General features: G+C 34.7%; 1 protein-coding gene across 1 annotated transcript in view; it reads right to left on the reverse strand.

Moving 5' to 3' along the window:
* Positions 1–372: 372 nt before the first annotated feature.
* The window catches only part of LOC116738220 (low-density lipoprotein receptor-related protein 1B-like), an 867486-nt gene continuing 841312 nt past the window's right edge, over positions 373–26546 (reverse strand). Inside the window, exons 18-20 of the mRNA XM_032594108.1 lie at positions 24846–24962; positions 906–1073; positions 373–479 (exon numbers count right to left, since the gene is read on the reverse strand). Coding sequence (XP_032449999.1) covers positions 373–479; positions 906–1073; positions 24846–24962 — 392 coding nt within the window. The remainder of the gene's footprint in view (positions 480–905; positions 1074–24845; positions 24963–26546) is intronic.

Genomic DNA, 26546 nt, shown 5'->3' on the forward strand with positions numbered 1-26546 from the left:
GCCCTTGAAAACACTTTGAAAATGATTCCTTTCTTATTATCATTCAATATATGCCTCCCACTCCAATACCCAACTCATTAAATAGATCACTTTATTCTCTGCTTGCCTGCTAGATTTTAAATGCTGAATGGGGACCACATTTCTTTATCCTTTTATCTATCTTTTTCTACAAGCACAGTGACTGGCACATAGAAAGTCTTCAATAAATATCAGTAGAATAAATGAATGAGTGAATGACAAATTCTTCCAAATTCTTAAGCAGAAAGAAAACTTATACTTAAAAAAAAATGTTACTGATTGTATGAATGTTTGGCAGCCTAATGATTTTTTCCTATGATATTTCCGACATGATTTCTAATTTGTTAACATGCCCTATGGATGATCAAATTTTGCAAAGTAACGCATGCAAATGACAGGGTATGGCTGCCCATGGATATGCTGCGACCCGTTGTCACAGTTTCCTTCTTGCAGCTTGCATTCTAGGAGTTATTCAGTTGGAATGAATCAACAATCAATAGGAGGTTATTTCAAGCCTTAAGGAAACAAATTTGGTGTTCAAATAAAATAAAAATTATGCCTTTCTTGTTTCTTTGTTTAGTTTGCTTGTTTGTTTTCCTTGGGGATGGGTTTGGGGTTTGGCAATTTAGAAGTTGGAGAGGATTAAAGTCGTAGTAACTAAAGCATCTAATGAAAGTAGGAAGCAAAACCACAGAAGGTATCGGAGTACAAGGAGGTATTAAAATGAGAAACCAGAGAAATAAAAGAGTGAAAGTGATCTGTAAATTGTTTTACACTGTTCCAAATATATATGTTTTTAACTGCTGAGTAAAATATAATATCCATTCTGAAATATTCAAATATATATATATTAAAATGATAGTTCATAGAGTCACAAAATTACTGACCTTCTCTGGTACAATTGGTTTGGGCTTCATCACTGAAGTCTCCACAGTCATTGTCACCATCACAGGCCCAATGGCCTGGGATACATCTGCCATTGGAACACCTGAACTGATTATCAAAGCAAGAGTGAACACAGCCAACTTCATCACTGCCGTCCCCACAGTCATCATCTGGAAAGAAGCACCAACATCAAGGGAGTGAAAACTGACCCAGGAAGAAAATTTTTCTTCCAAAATCTCTAACGTTTCTTTTTTGTACATAGAGCATTCTTTTGTTTTTGATAAAGGAATCAATGATCAACTTTCCCATGGACAGTGGGGGAACTATTTTCATTTTGACATTGCTTCCCTTGTGCTTTCACATCAACTACTAACCAAAGAGGAAAAAAGAAATCCTTGACTTGGATTTTAAAATTTAATTTCCATTTCACTCAGAAATGACTAACCATTGACAACAAATCTATGCGACATGAAATAATTATAAAATGAGAGGACAATGATGAGTGCAGGAATTTCATGAAATGATACAGCTGGTGATATAATTATTGTGGAAAACTGTTCAGACCCACAATCTCTCTACACCCCACAGTGTATAACCATATCTTTAATTCAGACCTTTCTTCTCCATTCTCCAACATGAAGAGTGACTACGTACTCCCCTTCCCCTACTAACTGATAAGTGTGTATTTATACTGGGAAATTGTCACTATCATTAGCAATGATTTATATTCTTTATTAACAACCATTGCAGGAGGGAGGTGAGAGAAATGTGAAGCGGAAATAGATTAAATTGAAATCAGTGGCTGAGAATGTATGATTTATACATAATTCATTTACCTGTGTTCGGTATAATTCAGCATAGGGATACAATTGAGTATAAGAAAAAAAAACATCATTTGTACATAAATAGCAAGGTGGCAGGAATGAGACCATTTGGATAATTCCATAATAATTTATAAACTCCTCTGTCCTGAGAGTACAGAGCACTTTACATAAATGCTTTGGGGAACTCAAATTGTCCAGGTCATTTCCTCAATTATCCCCTTTACTTCACATCTGTCGAATTAGACGATGTCCAGCATAATGTCTGAACACAAATCTCTTCATTGCCCCATGGGACAGATGTTGACCTCCATTACTCTTAATGCTAATCCCCGCTGAAGTGCCAGGTGCCCTCTTACCACTTGTCTTAGCCATTTTGTTGGCTCTGCAAGCTTCTCTTATGAACTATGTCTCACCAACAGTCAGGCCCCCAATCAAATCAGTGCAATACAGTGAACAGTAGTACTTGCCAGAGTCGCAGTGCCATTTGCTGCTAATGCATCTTCCACTTTTGCATATAAATTGAGTTAGTGGCTCACAAGTTGGAAATTCTAGGAAAGGTATAAAAACATTCAATAGGTAAGATGTTACTGACTATGCTTGGCTTAAATTGTATCTCATTTGCTAATGGGACCAGAACTCCACCCCTGTCTTCGACAAAAGGCACAGAGGAAGCAGTATACAAATATAGTGACATAAACTTCCTGAGGACATAGGACACCCATACTTTTAATATTTTTAAATGAATACTGTACAGGGACTGAAAGGCAAGGAGAATCATTTGGTGAAAGACCGTGTGTATTAATTATACTCAAAGTAATGCGTGCATACTTTAAACAGAAAGGCCTTTTCTGAATACAGAGAACCAAGTAGGAAAGTAAGATCTAAGTTTGCCTTTTAGAGATGTCAACATCAAAAAGTGAAAGTAAAAACAAACAAACAAAACATCTCAATAAAATCAGTTCATGGATATCATACAGTTATAAATGTTTCGAGGAGTGAGTTCTAAGGTAAAAACAAAAAAAACACAAAACACAAGAATTCTCCGAAAATCGACAACAGTAAAGAATTAGAATTCAAAATGAAATTTTACTCTATTAAATCCAAAGACCTCCTTTCCTAACCCCTAAATATCTATAACAAAAAATTTAAACATAGACAAACATAGAATTAGCATAGAAAAAGATTCTACAAAGAGGTAACTTGCTAATTCAAAGGAGTAGTCAATTCAGCAAAGTGTCATAAAATGATCAGATAATCTAGACTGATTGGAAAAAGAAAAGAAAATAATCTAGACTGATTGGAAAAAGAAAATAAAAGGCAAAAGGTAGTAGTAATCAAAGAATACAATTGCCAGGAAAAAGACTTTCATTTATGGTGAAAGCAATTCACATAGTTTACATAATGTGCTTAATACCAGGTATTTTAGCTCTTAGCACAATATTCATGGAATTATAAAACCATCACCCACAAGAGCTCATTTAACAGACATCAAAAAATAGAAAAAGAAGAAAAAAAAAACCCTCCATCAGTTCACTGATACAAAGAAATTGCCACATGGAGATAGATCTGTGCCCCACATTCTTTTATATTGTTCTTTTGACAGCTGGGGACAAAGCCATTTTGTAGCAAATGGCTGCTCTTCTCCTTAAAACAAGTGGCTTACAATCATGGTCTATATTTGGTGGGAGGGAGACCATAAATATTTTCAACTTGTACTCTGCAGGCTCTGTCTCAAGGCTACCAAGATGGCTGAGCAGGCTAGTGTTTGGCTGTCCAAACTTCTTCAGCCAAATTATTAACCTCTTATTTAAATACACAAATATTTATCTATAGTTTTTTTTGGAGTTTTGAATACTATTTAGAGGAAAATATATGAATAATAACAATATCTTTCCTAGCTTAAAACAAAACACTGACTATATCCAATCATTTTAGCCGTAAGAAAATAAAGTCTGAAAAGTTACGCTTGCCTAAAACTGGCCATTATTTCCTTAATAAAAAAACAGGACTTTAGAGTTCACTTCATCAAACTCTCCCTCCATTCTTTATTCCATCACCAATTTCCTATATTATTTTCATTTACTATCCATGAATGTACTTAAGCTGCTTTTACTATACCTATGTTTTTAGTATATAGATGTATTCAACTTGAAGTTTAAGTATTTCTCATAAATTGTTTCATTATGTATAACAGACTTCCTTGTATTTATTAGAAATGTGTCTTTAAATACTTCCACAGTTTTAGCATTTGGTTTCCATACTAGTCACTACTTCATAATTTTACAATGTTGGAGATTTCAATCATTTAAAGTTTTTTTATCTTTAAATTCTATAACACTATCATTTTTTATTGTTTCAAGTTTTTATTTAAATTCTAGTTAACATACAGTGTAGTATTGGTTTCAAGAGTAGAATTTAGTGATTCATCACTTACATATAACACCCAGTGCTCATTACAGCAAGTGGTCTCCTTATTATCCATCACCCATTTAACCCATCCCTTGCCCACCTCCCCCTGAGGACCCTCAGTTTGTTATCTATGGTTAAGAGTCTCTTATGGTTTTCCTCCCTTTTTCTTTTTTGTCCCTTCCCCTATGTTTGCCTGTTTTCTTTCTTAAATTCCACATATGAATGAAACCATATGGTATTTGTCTTTCTCTAACTTATTTAGCTTAGTCTAATACACTCTAGCTCCATCCACGTCATTACAAATGGCAAGATTTCATTCTCTTTTATACCTGAGTAATATTTTATTGTGTATATATACCACAACTTCTTTATTCACCAGTCGATGGACATTTGGGCTCTTTCTATAATTTAGCTATTATTGATAATGCTGCTATAAACATCAGGGTACATATACCCTTTCGAACCTGTATTTTTGTATCCTTTGGGTAAATACCTAGTAGTGCAATTGCTGGGTCTTAGAGTAGTTCTATTTAATGTTTGAGAAGCCTGCATACTGTTTTCCACAGTGGCTGTACCATTTTGTGTTCCCACCAAGAGTGGGGGTTCCCTTTCTCTGTATCCTCGCCAACATCTGTTGTTTCCTGTGTTGTTAATTTGAATCAGTCTGACAGGTATGAGGTGGTATTTCATTGTACTCTTGATTTATATTTCCCTGATGAGTGATACTGAACAACTTTTCATGTGTCTGTTAGCAATAATTTAAAGTTTTTTTTAACTTTGGGGGAGCTTGGGTGGCTCAGTAAGTTAAATGTCTGCTTTCAGCTCAGGTCATGATCTCATGGTCTGTGGGTTCAGGCCCCACATCAGGCTCTGTGCTGACAGCTCAGACTTGGATCCTGCTTCGTATTCTGTCTCTCTCTGCCTCTCCCCAGCTTGTGCTCTCTCTCTCAATAATAATTAAACTTTAAAAAAATTAAAAACTAAAGTTTTTTAACTTTAAATTCTACAACACTATCAATATTTAATTTATTTTTTATAGAGAAGAACATGCAAGATTTACCTAATGATTTTGGTCATGCATCTTTAGGTCTATCCTCCATTTTTCTTTTAAAATGGGTGATGGGCATTAAGGAGGGTACCTGTAATGAACACTGGGTTTTATATGTAAGTGATGAATCAATAACTTCTACTACTAACTTGGATTTAAATAAAATCTTGGAATACAAAAAATCTTTTAATATTTTAAGTACCAATCCCAGGTAGCCTGAAGGCTGAGTCATGGGGCTCACACATGGGCAGTTTGCTCCATGCCCTTGCCCTCCATCTTTAGGCCCTCTCGCCTATTGGAAAGGATGCTCTCATCCATCATGCTCTCTTCCTGGGGACAGCAGTTCCCTGCACTGCACTACTGATAAGAAGGTTTGAATAGCAGTTACAATCAGACCTCATATTGGACCTGTTCTTCTTATGGGACTTGGGCCTAACAGTTATGTTTCCCAAAGGTCCCCTGCAGGCCTATTCTGGATCATCCCTAAGAGTTAGGACTTTACAGAATACCCAAAATTATGTTACTGAGTACTTTCATACTATTTTAACCAGTGAATCACATGCGTGATGGTATTGTCAGAAAGTAAGAATTTTTAATGGCACTGCTAGAACTTTTATAGAATGATTTGCATTTTTTCCTTTATTAAAAACTATGAAATTGTTAAGTTAAAAGTGTATATTGATGTATAGTTTTTGGCAAGTCACAACTAGCTAGAATAGTAAAATGTGAGCAAATTAATTTTGCATGATAGTGTCAAAGACATATCCTGTGCCGTATCTTTTCAATAATATTTCAAATTACATTGGAGGCTAAAATATTCATCCTCACTCTTAAAATGGTGAAACAGTAAGTCAACTTTGGAGCCCATGAGAATTCTCTCTAGTGTGTAGCTGAGCTGGGAAAAGAGAATCAGGCAGACTGACCAGCAGTAGCAACCAGTGAGCAGACGACAAGTGACAGCCATCTTTACTACTGGTAATTTACCCAAATGACAACATAAATTGATATTACTTCATAAATAACATGTAGGGAAAGTGGTGGGCTCATACCAGATCTGGTTGATATGGCATTGATTATCTGCTTTTCGCTTCTTAAAAAGCTATTTCTTTGTGTGGTCACATTTGAGTATATACATGCGAGGTATTGGAATATGAATCAAAATTATTCTAAAACTGAACAAATCTCCATTAAATTTTATGATTACCAAAGACATGCTTCAAGATACAAATTTTAGAATAAATTTAATTTTTTAAACCCCCAAAATGTGATCAGAGCCTAAACATTATTCAAAGACAGCAGTAAAAAAGAGGCAATCACTGATATGAAGAGAGAAAAGACTGTATCAAAAGCTATCCATGATGTGACTCAACAAATTTTCTGAAGGGGAAGTGCTCAAAAGAAGTGAAAATGCCCAAGGCATCCTTTAATCAATACTTCTAACAGAGTTTTCTCTTGTTACCTGACAAGATAATGAAAACTTATGTGTTTATGTTTCAAGAATCAACAGGAATGTTGTCCAAAATATGTTTTCTTCTTTGCATAAATGTTTAATGTTTAGAAGATGTACAGTAGATATGAATAGTGACTTTAAACCAAACATCAGTGTAAGTTATGGTTAAAATGAATAAAGTCAAAATGCAGATTCTAAGATACGATGAGATCTAGTTTTGAAAAATAACATCAAATCTTGTTGAATCTATAAAAGGTTACTTCACATTTTTTAATCTCTCTTCTGTAAATTTAGGAACGTATTAAACAGAATCACACATTTAACCAGGAAAGTGATAAAACACCCCAAGCATTTGGAGAATCTGAAATTTGGCAATACTTCATTGTTCAGTAAGTTTTCCAAGTGACCTTTAGGATTCTACCTCTCAGATTCTGAGTCTAAAATCCAGTCCCCTTCGTGCCCCAAATATGAACGTTGGCTTCTAAAGGGTAAAAACTTTCAAAATAAATAAAATAATCTAAAACCTGGTATACCTTCAGTCTCTAAGAAAATAAGTCATATACCTGACCACAGTGAATACTACATACATACGTACACATGATGAATATATGTACTTAGATAGTTGTATCTCATTGCTGATTTATTTTTTTACATAATAGTTACATTATTTCTCTTGGTAACCACATTGTCTGATTTAGTATAGGACAAGAGGCAAATTATATAAAGTTTTAAAAAAATGAGGACTCGAAGAAAGGATAGGGCAAATCACTACAAAGAACAGAGATATTAATTGAAGGGACACATATAAGGGAGTGAAATTACTAATGTTTCATTTATGTTTCCTTGATAAAGCACTGTGACCTAGAATAAGTCACAATGCCTCTCTGGTGACAGATGTCAGGTTTGTAACTTGATCTCTCAGGTCCTTTAAATCCTAAAGGTCAAGAAGTCAGAAGAAACATCCTCTGCAAGTGCACAACACCCTGAAAGCATTTTATTAGCATAAAAATGGGGCATATCTCCCAAATAACTCCTGGGATTATCACAGTATTCCAATAAAAGATAATAACTGAATTTCAGAAAAAAAATATAAGAATACATTTAAAACGTTAAATTATCTTTGGATTTTCTCCACTTAATGCAGTCAAATGTGCAACACATTTTAGGAGTTCCACCAAAAATTTAAGTATAATATAGGACACTTCATTTTTCACTAATGTTGGAAAATAATGTATCCATAATTTCTTAGTATGTTATCACCAGTATCTAATAGTGACAGATAAATGAGTTCTGACAACAATATACATCTTCTCCTAAAAAATAAAACAAAAGCTACTTAAATTAAATTTAACATTTTCTCTGTTCTTCCCTATTAGCATTAATTTAAAAGTTAAAAAGAGTTTCTGAATATTTCAGTCTGTTTCTAGGTACTTGTTCTTTTTAAAATACCAGCATGAATTCTTATATTTGACAAAGAGTTAAATGTTAAACACAATCTTTTCTTTCTTGACTTTATATAAATATCCTTTGACTGTGGATCTTCCATGAGACACAGATTGCAAGACACTTGGAGAGATTACCTGATTAACTCTGACAAAGAGAAAAAAATACATAAATGGAAGTGGCTTACATTTTTTCATATTAAAATTACACTAAAGAAAACTGTATTTTATTTCTGTAGTTACTTCAACCTCATAGAATGTTTAATGTGGAGTAATGGACTGTTAAGAAATCTTCTATTGTTGCAGGTGGTGTGCTCAATTTATCTATTATATCTTTCACTTAAAATTTATTGCCAGGTTATATGTATGCTATTATGTAAATGGCAACAATTTTCTCTCTCTCTCAAGGGTAATCATCGTTGGTATGGTACTTCTATTTATCCAGTATACAAAGCTTAGAGGTAGTTTTCAGATCCAATTTGTTTCTATCCTATCTCTAGGAATCTTCCTACTTATTTCTCCTTTTTGGTCTCAAAATGAATAATTCTAATTAACTAATTATTGAACTCTCAAAGTAAAGCTATCATAGGTTTGTTTTAGAGTATGTAGTCCACATTCTACATGTATATAAAGGTGACCATCATGTGGAAAATGTATACAGGATCCAAATTAAAATAAATGACAAGTTAAGAATATTATAGAAGTCCAGGGATAGGAAAGTGTTGTCTAAACCTGAAGGAGATGATACAATGCACATTACACGTTATTATTTATTATGAGATATTAAGCTAGCTATGTATATACATTACCTATACTCTTCACAACAGCCCTGAAATTTTTATAGCCAACCTGAATTGTAAAAGAAAACAACGTAAATTGCCTGAGGATATACTGCATAACCAGTAAGTATCAGAGTAAAATCTGGATACTAGTCTGACTGCTTCCAAAATATATTATTTTTCCCCATACCATGCTGATCATACCCATACTTATTAAAACATCATAGTGCAGAAAAATTTGGGGAAGGATGAAAATTTTAATTCTTCTTTCTGTCGTTTATGCCTTCCACTTACATTTTAATTCTGATTATTAACTATTCTAAGGTATAATTAAATGTGGTTATGGGAAAATAGTGCTTTTTAAAATTATATAGATTATAGGACTATATCCTCTGGGAAAATATATAACATTTCTTGATAATGATACTAGCTATGGCTCTTGAGAATTGGTACTTACTTAGGACAGACTTCAAAAGATCCAATAAAGTAAATATACTTTGGTGAAAACCATAAGAAAACATTGTACCACAAATAATCTTCATTTTGCTGCTCTTTCTTTGTTGTTACATAAAACCTCATTTTATACATCACGTAAGTCCTATATAAAGAACAGAGTTTGTAGGCAGGCAAACCTGGATTAAAATCCTGATTTTCTCACTAATTAATATATAATTGGGGATAGTTACTTAACATCTCTGGTCTCAAGTGTTTCCTCTGTAAAAGAGTAGAAAACTGTTTCAAAAGTTTTAATCATTCAAAATATTGGGAGCTTTATACAAGACAGAGATCTAGGTCTTAGTGATACGTCACCTAGAATAAATGAATGAATAAAATAGTGCTAAATACTGGGAATACAAAATTCACCATTTTCATTTCTAAGCATGCTTACAATCTAGTAAGAAAATATTTGTAGTATAATTAAACAAGTGACTTCAATAAATCTCTGATAAATGCTATGATATAAGCAACACAAGGGTTATTGCAACCCAGAACAGAAGCATCAAAACTACTCTCAGCTATTGCACACCAGAGGAAGTTATATACAAGCCAATATGAATAATATGTTGACATCAAATCAGGAGAACAGGAGGGGAAGGGATGTTTTAGAATATTCTAGAAAGACAGCATTCCTGAAGGCCCAGAAGTCAGAGTAGATAAAATGTTTAAAAAACTAAAATTTTCAAAATAGCTGCAGTAATGTGTAAGATAGATGTAGTGAAATTTTAGGAGCTACAAATTGGCTGGTGTGATAGATTTAGAAATAATCACTACTGATATAAGAGACCCTTAGAGGTCAAATGGAACATCCATCCAGGGAATGTATGAATGAAATTAACAGAGGAGCTAGAAAGACATATAGAACACTTCTGGCAATGAGGAAGACAAATGAAAAATGCAAAAGTAATAACCAAACATTTTAATACATAGTGCATATGCAAGAAAATAATACAAATTTCCAGAGTTGAGAAGTGAAAAGAGAACTGAAAACTAGGTTATTGAGTTTCCATAGCTTTGTGAATATGTGTAGGCATGCGTGTGTGTGTGTGTGTGAGTGAGTGAGAGAGAGAGAGAGAGAGAGAGAGAGAGAGAGAGAGAGAGAGAGACTGATTTTGTCCACAAAGGCAGTAGAAGAATGCTGGATCAGTAATCTAGATGTTTGGGTTTTAATATCAACACTAAACAGATGATAATTTCTTAGTTGCTCTTAAGGTGTGGATCTGAGCATAGACCCAGGACCCTCAGAGGCTAAACCCTCAGTGGAAGGTTGGAGGAGATAATATCCCTTCACATTATGAAGAGAGGTCTCAGCCTGGATTGTGAATGGAAAAAAAATATATATGTGTATGTATATGTGTGTGTGTGTGTGTGTGTGTGTGTGTGTATATCCCAAAATTTATAGATGTGAAACTGTATCATACGCTCTACTTTCTATAGTTCAAAAACCTCAATTAAAAAAAAAATCAAAGTAAAGATGAATTCAGGGCATACAATATTTCAGACAATAGGTTGTTCAGGAAAGCTGTGGCCTCAAGACAGGCCTCATAAGACTTTCACAGGGCCAAAAAACATAGAAGACAGGCTCAAAAAATTACAATAAAAAAGGGGTGAAGGAATGAAGGAAGAAAGTGGAAAAGGAAGGAGGGAGGAGGAAATAAGGAAGGGAGGGAGGAAAGAAGTAGAGCTAACAAGCAAGCAAAAGAAAAAATATGTATCTGGTGAGTGGAAATTTAGCAGATCCAAAAAATGGCAGAATTAAATCCATAAGATCTTCAGATACTTAAAAAGTATCTAAATGCCTCATTAGCACAGTAGATAGTGCTTCAGTCTCATAACAGGTATATGACAGAGACTATAGACTAAAATATAATAAACACTATAAAATAAGGAAGTCAAAACATATTTTAAAAAATAAAGGCAAACGGCGCATGCCTGAGTGGCACAATTGGTTGAGCCTCGGACTTCAGCTCAGGTCATGATCTTAAGGTTTGTGAGTTCAAGCTCCACCTTGGGCTCACTGCTATCAGGGAGGAGCACGCTTTGGAGTCTCTGTCCCCTGCCCCCCCTTCTCTGTCTCTGCCCCTGTCCTGCTTGTGCGTTTTCTCTCTCTCAAAAAAAAAATAATAAAATAAACAATAAAATAAAGATAAAGATAAAGATAAAACAAAAGCATGCTTAAAAAAAAAAAACACCCTAATGGGGCACCTGGGTGGCTCAGTCAGTTAAGTGTCTGACACTTGGTTTTGGCTCAGGTCATGATCTTGCCATTTGTGAGTTCAGGCCTTAGGTAGGGCTCCGCACTGATTATGTAGAGCCTGCTTGGGATACTTTTTCTTTCCCTCTCTCTCTCTGCCCTCCCCTGCTTGTGCTCTCTCTCTCAAAATAAATAAAGTTAAAACAACCATACATACACCCAGAGGAAAAACAGGCAGACTTGAAAAGGAACCAAATAGGGCATTTAGAAATCAAAACCAGTGTTGAAATTATAAAGTTTAAGGAGTGATTAAATTATAAATTAGTATGTTTGAAGAATTACTAAACTAGAAGACATATCAGAAGAAATATCCAATGTTGCAGTTTAAAGATAAAAAATAATTTATAATAAATACAGAATCATGGAGAATAGATTAAAAAGAGAAAATATTAAATTCATAGTCCAAAAACATGAAAGAGAAAATGGGGATAGGTAATAATCAAAAAGATGATTTCTTGGAATTTCCCAGAATTTATGAAAGACCTGACTTTAGATTAAGGAACCACAATTTAACTCGAGATAAGTAAAACTAAATTCATGTATAGAAACACTGTAGTGATATATTAGGATGCCAAGAAGAAATTTAAGAAAACTAAAGTAACCTATAAATTATTTGCAGTATTGAATCAAGAGTGAAAAATCTATTCTCCTCCCACTCAAAAGAAACAAAATAAAATAAATAAAATAAAATAAAATAAAATAAAATAAAATAAAAATGAGAATTTCCTACAAAGAAATCAACTCCCTCTATCAAAGAAAATACTGAAAGAATATTTCAGAGTTAGGCATAGACAGAGGAACCAGAAAATATGTAGGAGGGAAACCAAGAAATATCTTGTCACTGAAGACAAGAGAAATATTTCAAGGAGAAAGACCACAATGATGGTAACATGAGAGGCAAATGGAAATGCATTACCCACATTATTTTTTTCCTGTTGAGCTTGGAAAATACAGTTTTCGTGGAATGATTTGAGGGGGAAAAACAGTTTTCGTCTATTGTAGACTGAGTGGAACATTGATACATAAAATTTATGCAACTTTTCCAAGACATTTTACTATGAGGAACATAAGAATCAATGTGACAGCTGATGAGACATATAGGATCAAAAACAGTTAAGTAGTTATGTTGGTGCTAATCTTTTTAAAGAAAGGTGAAAGTTGAACATACATAAACATTGATGGGAAGAAAATAGTGAATGAGACTAAAAATATAGTCTCTTTATACAAAATTACATTTTCAGGGCACTTGGGTGGCTCAGTCGGTTAAGGGGCTGAGTTTAGCTCAAGTCATGATCTCATGGTTTATGAGTTCGAGCCCCTTGTCAGGCTCTGTGCTGACAGCTCAGAGCTTGGAGTCTGCCTTCTGATTCTGTGTCTCCCTCACTGTGTGCCCACCCCTCTGCTTGTGTACATGCTCGCTCACTCTCTCTCTCTCAAAAATAAATAAACATTAGGAAAAATTTACATTTTCTGTTTTTACACATTTTAGGACAGCGAAAAATTCCAAAGGACAGATTTATATCTAACAGTGATAGGGATCCTTGGCAATTAAAATAATTAGTACTAAAATAAATCTAAACTCAATTGAGTCCAAAAGTTAAAAATTAAACAATGAACTTAGATTTTTTTTTTTGTCTCAAGAAATGATAAAGAAATAATAGCTTTTGTAAATTGGAAATTCCCAATGAAATGTACCAGATAAGGGGGACCTTGGTGGCTCAGTTGGTTAAGCATTTGACTTCAACTCAGGTCATGATCTCGTGATTCGTGACTGGAGCCCCTCACTGGTCTCTACACTGGTGGTAGAGAGCCTGCTTGGGATTCTCTCTCTCCCTCTCTTTCTCTGTTCCTTCCCTACTTACACACTCTCTCTCTCTCAAAATAAATAAACTTAAAAAAAAAAAAGACTCTCCCCAACAAATATACTACATGAAATAAACAATTAACTGATTTATAATGTCTATAAAAACTCAGAATATATAAAAAGTAACTCAAATAAATTTATTTTGGTTTCTACTTATTTTAAGACTATATTTCAGGAAATTTTGGTGTGTGTGTGCATATACGACCATATCTTCCAGAAGAAAAAAAAAACAAATTTTCAAATATCTATATTTTAAAAATACAGAAATTTTTGGGGTGCCTGGGTGGCTCAGTCGGTTAAGCGGCCAACTTCAGCTCAGGTCATGATCTCGCAGTCCAGGAGTTGGAGCCCTGCATCGGGCTCTGTGCTGGCAGCTCAGAGCCTGGAGCCTGTTTCAGATTCTGTGTCTCCCTCTCTCTGACCCTCCCCTGTTCATGCTCTGTCTCTCCCTGTCTCAAAAATAAATAAAATGTTTAAAAAATAAATAAATAAATAAATAAATAAATAAATAAAAATACAGAAATTTTTAATGAAATTCTTTGTTTTTAACATTCATTCATTTTTGGGGGAGAGAGAGAGAGAGAGAGAGAGAGAGAGAGAGAGAGAATGAATGAGTGGGGGAATGGCAGACATAGAGAGAGGGAAAAACAGAATCTGAAGCAGGCTCCAGGCTCCAAGCTGCCAGCACAGAGCCTGATTTGGGCTCGAACCCACAGAACCGTGAGATCGTGACCTGAGTCAAAGTTGGACACTTAACCAAAGGAGCCACAAAGGCTCCCCAAAAATACAAGAATTTTTAAAACTGTCCTCATATGGTATTCTGTCATATTTTTCTCATTCTAATTCATACTCTAGGATTAGTAATTTTAGCACTGTGTAGGCACAAGGAATAGATTCTTCAGTGCCACAAAATAGTAGTCAGGTTGCCTAAGATTTATTTTTCTGTTTCATTTTTATCATTAAAAAATTAGCATGTTATTAATAAGAGCAATTTTTATGAAATTGCTTATGTACTTTAACTCACAGAGGTTACATCCTGATTGTTTTTGGCAACGTACCCTGGGGTAAAGCCCCAACTTCAGTCACCTCAGTTCTGCTCAAATTATAGAAACTATCTCATCCCAGCAAGGGGCAGCAACAAATGGCTCAAAGGCTGACATGCACACAGCTTTCTGCTTTCAAAATGCCAATTCAACATGATAGAAGGGATTTGTTTCCTGGATCAGTAGGATACTTCAACCTGACATCTTTCAAAATATTAAACTTAATATTAAAAAAAATAAGAGTTTGGAAATGTTGTTTTCTCTAATAATGTCAATTGGCCCAATTCCAACTCTAGTTTGAAAAATAAATGTGTGTGTGTATGTGTGTGTGTGTGTGTGTGTGTGTGTTCCATTTGATAAAGAAAATTATTTGGAAGGAAAAAAAAAGAAGAAAAGGCTATAGCTCATCTCTTATTGAATAACTACTAGATACTAACCACTACCGAGATTTTACATATTCTTTCTCATTTGATTCTGATTGTGTGTGTGTGTGTGTATAAAATCAATGCTGCTGAAATGTCAGAAGAATTCATGTTTATTCTTGACAGAAATTTAAGGGACTGCATTTTTGTCAGCACCAAGAGGCACTTAGAATTATTATTGCCCAGTGGCTTTTGGTAGTGCAAAGCTCCAGATACTATGGAAAAGAAAGAACATCTGAGGATTCCTGGTATGTAACAGAGAGTCTGGATAAGAAGTTAGCCAGGAGGCAAAAGTAAATAATTAGAATTGTGAGTGTTTCACAAACCTGGATGTATATTAGAATTACATGTACAGCTTTTAAAAGTACTTATACTTGAGCCTTTATTATACTTCAGTTGGTAGTATAGGACATACTACATTTCCTCAGGTGTTATGGGTTGAAATGTATGTATCAAAAAGAGATGTCCCATTCTAAAGCCTGGTACCTGTGAATGTCTTATTTAGAAATAGGGTCTTTGCCTATGTAATTAAGGATCTCAAGATTCTTTCATTCTGGATTATAGGAGGTCCCTAAATATCCAAGGACTTGCGTCCTTATAAGATGTGATAGTGACACAGAGAAAGGCCATGTGAACATGCAGACAAGAGATTGGAGCCAAGGTGGAGCAGCCAACAGAAGCTGGAAGAGGCAGAGGATTCTCTTTGTGGAGCACTGCTGATTTTGGACTTCTGGACTCTAAAACTATGAGAATGCATCTCTGTTATGTGAAGCCATCATGTTTGTGGTGATTTGTAGTAGCCTTAACAAATTCTAATTTGTAGGGAATGTTGACATCACATAGCTTATTAAATTTTTTGGAATTGCTCTAGGATAAGAATCACAGGAGGTGCTTTTCCCAAAATACATATTCCTGGACTCTATGTGAGACCTACTGAATGAACTTTTGGGGGAGGGTGGTAGTGGCCTGAGGATATTTATTAGTACCAAGCACCCTGTGTGATTCATACCCTTAAGCAAGAAGCTGGGGAAATGCTGAGTTAGGTCAAGGAACTAAAAGCTGTTTTTAATAATTTCTGCCTGTGGCTTTCAATATGCTCACCAGGGTCTTCCTAACTCCCCACTTTCCTGCATACAGAGCCTTATTAATCAAATGTGTATAAAACAGGGAACCGTAACCAAAGACGATGAGAAAGCATGTCACATACCCATAAGAATAACTAGCAGAAGCTTGCATGCCACTTCTAAACAAAATAAAATTGTTTAAATATAAATGTATAGAACATGAGAAAGCAGAACACGACCATCTGGGATACAAAGCATAAATCAAATAACTTAATTTCTTTGGTTTCTGTCATTTGAATGGAAGTAATTATTGCCAGATTGGAGGGTGAAGAACAAACAGGTTTGATGGGAAGTTAAAGCTCTAAATCAAATCAAAGAGAGAAAATTGTAACACCTACTTACCAAAAATGAATTTATCTCCACATTGAAACAAGTTATCAAAGAAGTTATGAAACATATATTTTTGATCTCAGAATATTGACAGTGCTTTTGAAATAAATAGAAGATGGGAAAGATGTATGGAAACTGGAAAATGGTAAATAATATTGTTCCAATTTCAAAAATGAGTGAAAATTTGCAAACAATAGAAAGGTAAAATTTATATTTTATATATATATATTTATATATATATATAATTTTATATATATACATAATCTGAAAATTCTAGTATTAACTTGCTAAAACATTATTTTGTCAGAATTTTTAAAGAGACTCTTTGCTCAAGAACAAAATAAAAATTTATGCCAAATGAGATTCATTTATTTGCTGATACAATTTTTAGATAAGGATGTATCATGAAAATGCCATAAACAAAGCGTTCTCATATTTTTGGCAATGTTTGGTAAATCTTCTGATGAAAAATGAAAGTATCATGCATGCAAGATGGTGGTAAATTTAATGGTTCAAAATTGTCTCTGTACAGTTTTAATTATTAAATCAGTTTCCCCTGAAGGATGTTTTTATTTACTTGCCAAAAGTTTAACACCTTTGTTACTATGATTTGATTACAGCCTTAAAAATTATGCTTATCAAATCTCTGAATTCCATAAAACTGGGAGACTTCACTAATATCATAGGTTCAAAATTGCAAGACAGCAGTAGGGTTAAGAGTTATAGGAGGATGGAAATCTAAGAGTAATAGCATAGAGTGGAAAAGACCAGACCCATGTACATATTCAGAAATAGGTAAATAAGGAACAATGAGGAGATTATCAAAATAAAAGGTAAAAAAATTTGAAAATTAAACATTAGAAGCACCCAAAAGGAACAAAAGGAGTGATCAAGTCATAAGAGAAGCTTAGTTATTTTAATTAGCTGGGCACTTGACATAGGAGTTATGTAATAAGGCTCCCATTTATAATTGCGTTAACAGAAGCCTAGAAATTACTGAAGGTAATAAATCCATTTCAATCTGTTCAAAAATACCTCATATGGGATACTATGTTCTGTTTAATTCTATCCAGGCCATGAATTTGTTTTTAATTTTGGCAAAATAAATTAAAATAAAATAAAATTTACCATTCTAGCCATATTTAAGTGCATAATTCAGTAACATTAACTGTATTCATATCATTATGCAACAGATCTCTAGAAGTTATTCATCTGTAGAACTGAAACTCTAACCCATTAGATATCAACTCCCCATTTTAGAACATTAATTTTACCAACGTCATTAAAAATCCAAGTATATTCATAGTAGGGCAATTGGGAGGGAAATAACATACAAATGTTCATGTAAGGAAATCTGAAAGAAGTGGTGTTTTTTGCTTGTAAAAGAGAAGGGTTAGGTAGGCAGGAATGTGCCTTCGGTTATCTAAAGAGTGATCCTGTGACAAGGTTATAGATTTAGATTGTATAGCCTCAGAAAACAGAACAAGTATCATTGATTAGAATCTTTAGGAAGGCAGACGTTGGTTGCAACAGTGAGGAATATTCTAACAATTACTGATTAACAGTAGAATTAGCTACCCTGCGAAAAGACCAGTTCTTTGTTCCTGAAAATATCCAAACAAGGACTGGGTAAGCATCTCTGAGACCAGTTTTAGAATTCTTACATTGGATGAGGGATTGAATTAGATAACATGTGCAGGCAACCACCAAAACCTGTGAATCTCTGAAACAAAGAGAATGGACCTGAGTCCAGTGCTTGTCAGACTTACTAACTCATTCTGCAATTTTGGACACACAAGTTTTGGTGTTTTGATTTCCTTATTTATAATGTGAGGGGATAAAATGAATGGTTTTCTCATTCTTTATAAATGTCCATGCATTGAATAAATATGCATTGTGCACATTGCGCAGAATTTGTCTGCATTTGTCAGCAAGTGCCTGCCAGCTTTAACAGCAAATAGGAAGGAAGGAAAGGAGAGCGAGAAGGAACAAGAAAATGAATAATAATTAACATGTAATAGTACGATTTTTCCTTTTGACATGACACTGGCCCACTCAATACTAAGAACAAGGAGAATCTAAGTACTCTTACATGCTACACATAAATCCCAATAGTTGAAGCTGTTCCTTCCAAAAGAAGAGTAGCCCACAAGACAATTTTATGCAAAGACCAATAGACTCAAGGGAAGGAGAGACTCCATGAGAATAATTCAAGAAATTTTGTGGGTACATGAGAAATAAACTAATGCTGCTCAGGAGGTAGACTAACCATTTTATGCTGAATCTAGATAAGAAAGAACTGATGGGTCATTAGGAGACTAGCCTGATCACAGTTGGGAGAGCAGGGGGAAAAGTGTACTCACAAGAGACAGCAAAACTTTTTTTTTTCCATTTTATTTATTTATTTATTTATTTATTTATTTATTTATTTATTTATGCAAGAGAGAGAGAGCTCAAGTTGGGGAGAGGGGCAGAAGGGAAGAAAGAGAAAGGGAGGGAAAATCTTAAGCAGTCTCCATATACAGTGCAGAGTGCGATACGGGGCTTTATCTCACAACCATGAGATCATGACATGAGCTGAAATCAGGAGTCAGACACTTAACCCACTGAGCCATCCAGGTGCCCCAAAACTGTTATTTTGGGGGGGTCATATCAGTAATGAAACCAAGAAGGTGTCCACCAAGCAAAAGAGACTCTTAGGACTATGAGATATGAAATCTGTGGTAGGAACAATGGGGGATGGGGACAAAAGAAATCTAGAAGTGGGGGGGAGAAGAAGCGGAAACAGAAGATAGAGCTGAGGGAACTATAAAGAGAAATGAGACCTCACGCCTCTATGAAGATTTCACATTTTCTCAAAGAGCTGCATTGCACATGTGTCAGAGGGCTGTGATCTTCAGAGAAGGTTACCACTACACCCACTTAAAAGATGCTACCTATTTATCCATCTCTCCCATCTGACTGAAAAGCCAAGGCTAGAAGAGGGGGGACATGTAGGGTGGAAAAACAAAACATGGTCCCCTCTCATCAATGTTCCTAGAACTTCACATCTAGCCAGCAGTGGGGTAGAAGAAAGCTTTGACTAAGATATAATAATGAAGTTTCAAAGTGGATTGAATCAAGTTCTAGAAATAACGAGTTAGCAGAATCATTGTGTCTGCCAAGACGTTATTAAGGAATGAGGGAGCAACTGAAAGCAGTGCTTGCCAATACTCATATTTTGCCAGTGCCCATTGGGTTAACAGTCTTCATTTATTAGGTTACACAAATATGCATTTTTTTCTTACTAAACTCAAAAAAAATGTTATAGTTAATCATGAAATTTGGTTTTCTAATAACTAGTTGAACAAATCTTTGATATAAAGCATACACTAATTTAACTGGTAAATTATTTCTTTTTGACAGCTCTGTCTCTTCTCTTTCTGTCTGATACTTACCAGTTTTGTTTCTAATTCTTTGCTCCTTAATTATGTGGAGTAAAATTACAAGTAGCTTTACAAGTAAGATTATACTTTACATGAGACAGAATTTTACTATTTTCATAGATTTAAAAGATTAACACTCATAAAAGGAAGTCATGTTAACTTTGCAAATTTTAATGGATTTTTATTAGACTCCATTGAACTACCTTTCAATCTGTTAATAAATTTTTATTTTTTTAATTAAACAGTCTGAACAAATCAGAAGCTAACAACTCACATTAACGTGTATTTATTAAAAAGTAATAACAAATAAAAGGTATATTGAAATACTGGGAAGACAGAACACTCCCAAAATAAACTACAGTTTAAAATAAACAAATGTACTGCTTTTGATGATAAATTTTCCAAGGGGCAAAGTAAAAGTTTGTCTGAAATGTTTTTTTTTTTTTTTTATTAAATTTTTTTTTTTCAACGTTTATTTATTTTTGGGACAGAGAGAGACAGAGCATGAACGGGGGAGGGGCAGAGAGAGAAGGAGACACAGAATCGGAAACAGGCTCCAGGCTCTGAGCCATCAGCCCAGAGCCTGACGCGGGGCTCGAACTCACGGACCGCGAGATCGTGACCTGGCTGAAGTCGGACGCTTAACCGACTGCGCCACCCAGGCGCCCCTGTCTGAAATGTTCTTACATTTAATCATGAAGTACTCTTATATTCAATGCTGTAACATGGAAATGGGAAGAAAATTTGCTAGGTTAATTGCTTCCATCTTAAATTCATTTTGCATATATAAACATAATCACATCACTAAGTACATGTAAGATATAATCAAACCTGAATGGTGCTTCTCAAAGTGTGGTCCCGTGACCACGTAGGATCAGCATCAACTGTTAGAAATATAAATACAAATCATGGACAAACTAAGACTTATTGGGTCATAGAGTCTGAGAATCAGGCCCAGCATTCTGGTTTGTGTTATGTTTTTCTTTATGCTTTTTTAATAAGTTCTCCAGGGGATCTGGTGCATGATCAAGTTTGAGAACCTTGGCCTTAAGTTGACAGTTCTCAGACTTGAGGGCACATTTCATACCACTGGAAAGCATTAACAATACTGATTCTTGCATCTGATCCCCAGAGACTCTTATTTAATTAGTCTGGGGTGAGGCATGGGCAGGTGATTTTTTTACTGACAGCTAAAGTTGAGAATCCACGCTAATAGCTTTGAAACAAGTGACCATTTAGTTCCTTGACACACAGTCCACTTCTAACTCAGGCTTCACTATTTTAACATATCTGTTCTTATTTGCAGAATCAATTTCCAGAGTCTCTTTTTTGCCCAACATGAGGACTACCAAAAAAAGTTAAAAGGCTCTTTAAAGATGAAGTGAGAATCTTCAAGGCCCTTTCTAATTATGTGTTTGCCTACATATAGTTTCAACCTAAAATGTGCAGTTACCTTGTAAAAGCAAATGCAAGTAAAATGAATTAGGTTTTAAACAGGTGCTAATGAATTCCACTAAATTTTGACCCTCATTTGCAAAAGCTTCAACTCCTAAATACAACCAGAAGCGTTCCTTTTTTATTTTTAAGTCTATTTATTTTGAGAGAGAGAGAGAGAGAGAGAGAGAGAGAGAGAGAGAGCAAGCAGGTGCAAGCAGGGGGAGGGGAAGAGAGAGACAGGGAGAGGAAAAATGCCAAGCAGGCTCCATGCTGTCAGCGAGAAGTCTGATGTGGGGCTCAGTCTCATGAACTGTGAGATCATGGCTTCAATCTGAAACCAAGAGTTGGATGCTTAACCAACTGAGCTACCCAGGTGCCCCTGACCAGAAGTATTTCTAACCATTGGATTCTCATGTTTTAAAATCCAAATTTTGGTACTATTTTCATTGAAAAATAGTAGTTATGAAATGAAACAGAAGTTGTTCATGGAGCTAAAATATAAAAACAAAATAAATGATGGTGAGTCTTCTAGTAGGATTAAACCTATGGGAACTTGGCTGATTCCAATGGGAAAAGTAAAATATGATCAGCCCAAATATTATAATGATGCCTAATAAAACGGGGAATTAGTTGAACTTACATTCATTTCTAGATTACTGCCAAGGAGAATGACTTTTTATGATGCAGTAAATTAAACAATATATAATATTTTTGTCATTTTGCATTTAGTGCAGAGATTTTTTTTTTAAATTTTTTACCATTTATTTATATTTTACAGAGAGAGAAATAGAGTGTGAATGGGGGAGGGGCAGAGAGAGAGACAGAGACACAGAATCCAAAGCAGGCTCCAGGCTCTGAGATATCAGCACAAGAGCCCAATCCAGGCCTTGAAGCCACAAACGGTGAGATCATGACCTAAGCTGAAGTCTGACGCTTAACCAAATGAGCCACCCAGGTGCCTCAATGCAGAGATAATTTCTTTTCTGAGAGTAATCCATGTTGTTCTCTCTTACAACTTTATTTTTTTTTTAATTTTTCAGTGTTTATTTGTTTTTTTTGAGAGAGAGACAGACAGAGAGAGCGCAGGGGAGGGGCAGAGAGAGAGGGAGAGAGAGGATCAGAAGCAGACTCCAGGCTCTGAGCTGTCAGCACAGAGCCCAACACAGGGCTTGAACCCACGAACCATGAGATCATGAATTGAGCCAAAGTTGGATGCTCTGGGTGACTGAGCCATCTAGGCATCCCTCTCTTAAAACTTTGAAAGTAAAATTGTGCCTACTAGAGATTCACTATCAGCTTCTTTTACTGACATAAATTTTGATGTATAATGACAATCTGAAAGATAAATGTATGTTACTACAGAGAGGAACAAGTTTGGAGAGGACATGTTTCTTATCTTATAAAGGGGAAACAGTACTGAGACTACCCCATGTGGCTTACTGATACTCTATAAAGTTTGGCGATATTTCAGAAGCAAACTGACAACTACACTTCACAGTTATTCCTAACCAGTGATATACTGGAAACATCTTATACCAGCTTGCAATAACCAATTTTTAAATTTTCAAGGATTCTAAGAATTAATTATTAAGGATACATCCATTATTTAAAATAAACTATATGAATTTTATTTTGCTCTTGAAGTTAGTTATGTCTATTATATCTGTATTATGGAAATACCATGCATTGGTATGCACATCTTTTCCCAAATCCACACACAAAAAGTCACATGAGCAACTTGATATTGGCCATGACAGGAGTATTTACCCCACAAAAATAGGTAAACATTAGATCATGGTGCCCCCACGCCAGGAGATCTTAAAAAATTTACCAACCCAACAATGAACAAAACTCATTATAGGTATACGCACATTTAATTAGATAGTCATGAATATGGATATGTATCATGTCATGTTCTACTCCCAATTTGAACCCAATCCATGACTCCCAGACAAAGTCGACCTGAAATGCCTGAGTTTTAGTTTCAAGTATAGCTGGATTCATACCCTTGTCCTACTATTTATTAGCCTTGTGATCTCAAGCAAGTTGTTAAATGTCCCTAATTTTTTACTCCTTTATCTGTAAAATCTGGACAATAGTATGTTTCTCAAAGATGTATTGCAAATATTCAATAGGATATATGTGTCTGAACTTCCTGCAACCTTTTTTTCCCCTAACATCCTGAAAAGTACAAGTCAGATCAAAGACCTAATTGAAGTTCTCTAATGAGCTCATTATGTATTTTCCTATTCTATTATGTTTTCATGGACTTTCTTATCTGAATTAGACTTCTCTGTCTTTACTGTTTGCAGGTTATTCATTACCCTTTTGGCATATTCTGGAAGGAGATGCTGAGAACAGAAAAACAATCAAGTTTTCCTAAATGATAGAACTTCCTAGATGCAGACCCAGCCACATGAATAGTCTGGACATTAGAAAGGAAAGGGATACATTTTTCTGAATCCCTTAACTGGCCAGGCTTTGAGAATTCTACATGTGAAATATAAAAGTGACTGTTATTGTGTGACTGTCTATTACTTTCTTCTTCAAAACTGCTATTGTCTTCTTTACAGTGTCAATCAGTACAACTTACTCATCTATACTTTATTCAAAGGTTACAACTTCTAATGTCTATAGGGACTTAATTGTCTAGTATTAGAAAAATTTTAAAGATAAAATTTTAGATAATGGAACCCCTAAATAGAGCCTTTTAAATTGAGGGATTAAAACAAAGTCTTCTTATTTCCCAACTATTAAAACTATTATGACATGTAGTTAAATTATTTAAAAAAATACATGCTCAATTGCATTATATTCTAATAAATGTGCTATGCATATCTAATATATGTTTCCCCATTAGTAATTTAAAAAATGCATAGCCATGCCTAAAAGATTCCACAAGTTCTTACAAAACCTGGTTAATTTCCTTACTATGTTTCACTATACATCACTTTGATAAATGATAATAAAATCTATTGATACATGGGTACAAATGAGAATAATTAAATATGCAATTTTATGTAACAATAAAATTTTTTTCCCAAAGAAGGATCAGTTGAAAGTGACTAGAAATTTTGCTATTAACAAAAATACCTTAAACTAATAACAGAATTATATGACTCAATGCAAATGAAACAAATGGATTGCCAACTATGTAATCTCAGCCTGTATTGTTTATTGCTCCAAGAATATATCATAAGCATGTCAATGAGAAACTCATAATTTAGTCCAAATGCTACCCAATGAACTACTCTATTTGAAAAAAAAATAATCATTACGGACATAAGATTGATAATAATGAACATTTGAGAATATCATATTGGGTTTATAACTACTTCATAATATAATCCTCAAAGTTGGGATCCATTTATTTTGGCTGAGAATATGGTTACTGACTCATGGAATGGATATATTCCAAAGGTATCACTAAAGTACACACTCAGGCCTAAAAGGCAGTAATAAAATGTTAACAGATCTTTTGCCTTGTTGACCAGTATTTATAAAGAAATAAAGAGCCTCTTAAGAGAGACAAAATGACAGAACTTTCTCTTTGACATAGCCTCTACTAACAGCATGTTTCACAGACAACTTACCACAAGATGCCATTTCATCTGTCTGGTCACCACAGTCGTCTTCCCTGTCACACAGCCAGGCTCTGGGAATGCAGCGCCCATTTCCACAAGAAAATTGGTCCACCTGGCATGTTCTGGCTAAGATAATCCATTAAGGTACAAATAAGGCCTTTTGAATAACATCCAGGTAAAATAAATGATGCAGTAACTCTTTCACACATAAGATATTCTATTACTTTATTAGATAAAATATTTTTAAAGTAAATTTTAATTTTTTGATACTGCCAACTTGCTCATCTTCTCTAAAGTTCACATGCTTTGCCCTTCAATTTCAGGTACTGCTAAATGACAAGATATTCAGCAATCCTCACACATGTCCACAAATGAAGCTATGAATTCATTACATCACAATTTTTGCCTGGCACATGCTTATGAATATACAGTTGAATTAAATTTCATCCAACTTTTAATTAACAAAAAAGAATTAGTCTATGTCAATAAACCAAGAAAACTTGCTGTCATGTAGTAGGAAAGATTTCGAGATTATATTAGGGTATCTAGTTTCTAATCATGGGGTCAGAATTGTTCTTTTCCTCTAACATTTCAATGCATTTATTTCTACATCTCAAAATGATCCAATATATGAAACAAGAGTGCAGAAAATATTTTCTAAAACATACATTTAGCCTTATGATGTTCTTTTAAAATTCACTTTTCAGCATAGTTATATAAAAATGTGTAACTTTATTTTCCTTCCAGTTTTTATTTAAATTCTAGTTAGTTAACATATAGTGTAATATTGGTTTCAGTAGTAGAATTTGGTGATTCATCACTTATATAATAAAATCTATAACCTTTTAATCAAAGTATATTAGTAAACTTTGCTTTGGCCTCTCTCAAAAGTTTCAATGAACATACACATGGAAACTTTCTACCTTAGCCAAAAGCAGCCATTTTGATTGTTCAGTGAAGGGGTTATTGTTCTACAAGGAATTGGTTACCATTTTCTATTACAGTCAGGTCAACTTTTGAAACCATGAAATCCTAGATAGCTACCCTAACTCTTCTCCCAGGCCTTAGTAACATACTTACATAGTTAGATATTTTTAAGTGTTTAATTCTCTTTTGTGTGAGATACAAATTTGTTTTCATGAGTATCGGTTTCCTACCACCCCTTCTTTTTATTGGATCAGAGAAAAGAGTGGGAAATTGTAGGAGGGGGATTCTCCCACCTTTTATTAATATATGGGTTAGATGAGGATTGGACAGATGAGGAACAATTAGGGTCAGAATTTCTATAGCTATGATAAGAGAACGTTACCTAGTTCATAGATTTCCTTCTGTTTTGGGGCTTAAGAATCAGAAGGATGTGTTTCTGTTTCATCAAAATTCCAATGAACTAACAGTAGGTATAAAATTGAAAGTGGTTCAAAGGCAAGTCACCCAAACACATTAAAATGAGTCTCCATGGGGCGCCTGGGTGGCTCTGTTGGTTGAGAGACCGACTTCCGGCTCAGGTCGTGATCTCGTGGTTTGTGAGTTTGAGCCCCCCCCCCCCCCCCCCCCCCGGGCACTGTGCTGACAGCTCAGAGCCTGGAGCCTGCTTCTGATTCTGTGTCTCCCTCTCTCTCTGCCCCTCCCTCACTCATGCTCTGTCTCTCTCTGTCTCAGAAATAAATAAACATTAAAAAAAATTTAAAATAAAATAAAATAAAATAAAAT

Source organism: Lynx canadensis, chromosome C1, assembly GCF_007474595.2.
Source record: "Lynx canadensis isolate LIC74 chromosome C1, mLynCan4.pri.v2, whole genome shotgun sequence".
Classification (NCBI taxonomy): Eukaryota; Metazoa; Chordata; class Mammalia; order Carnivora; family Felidae; genus Lynx; species Lynx canadensis.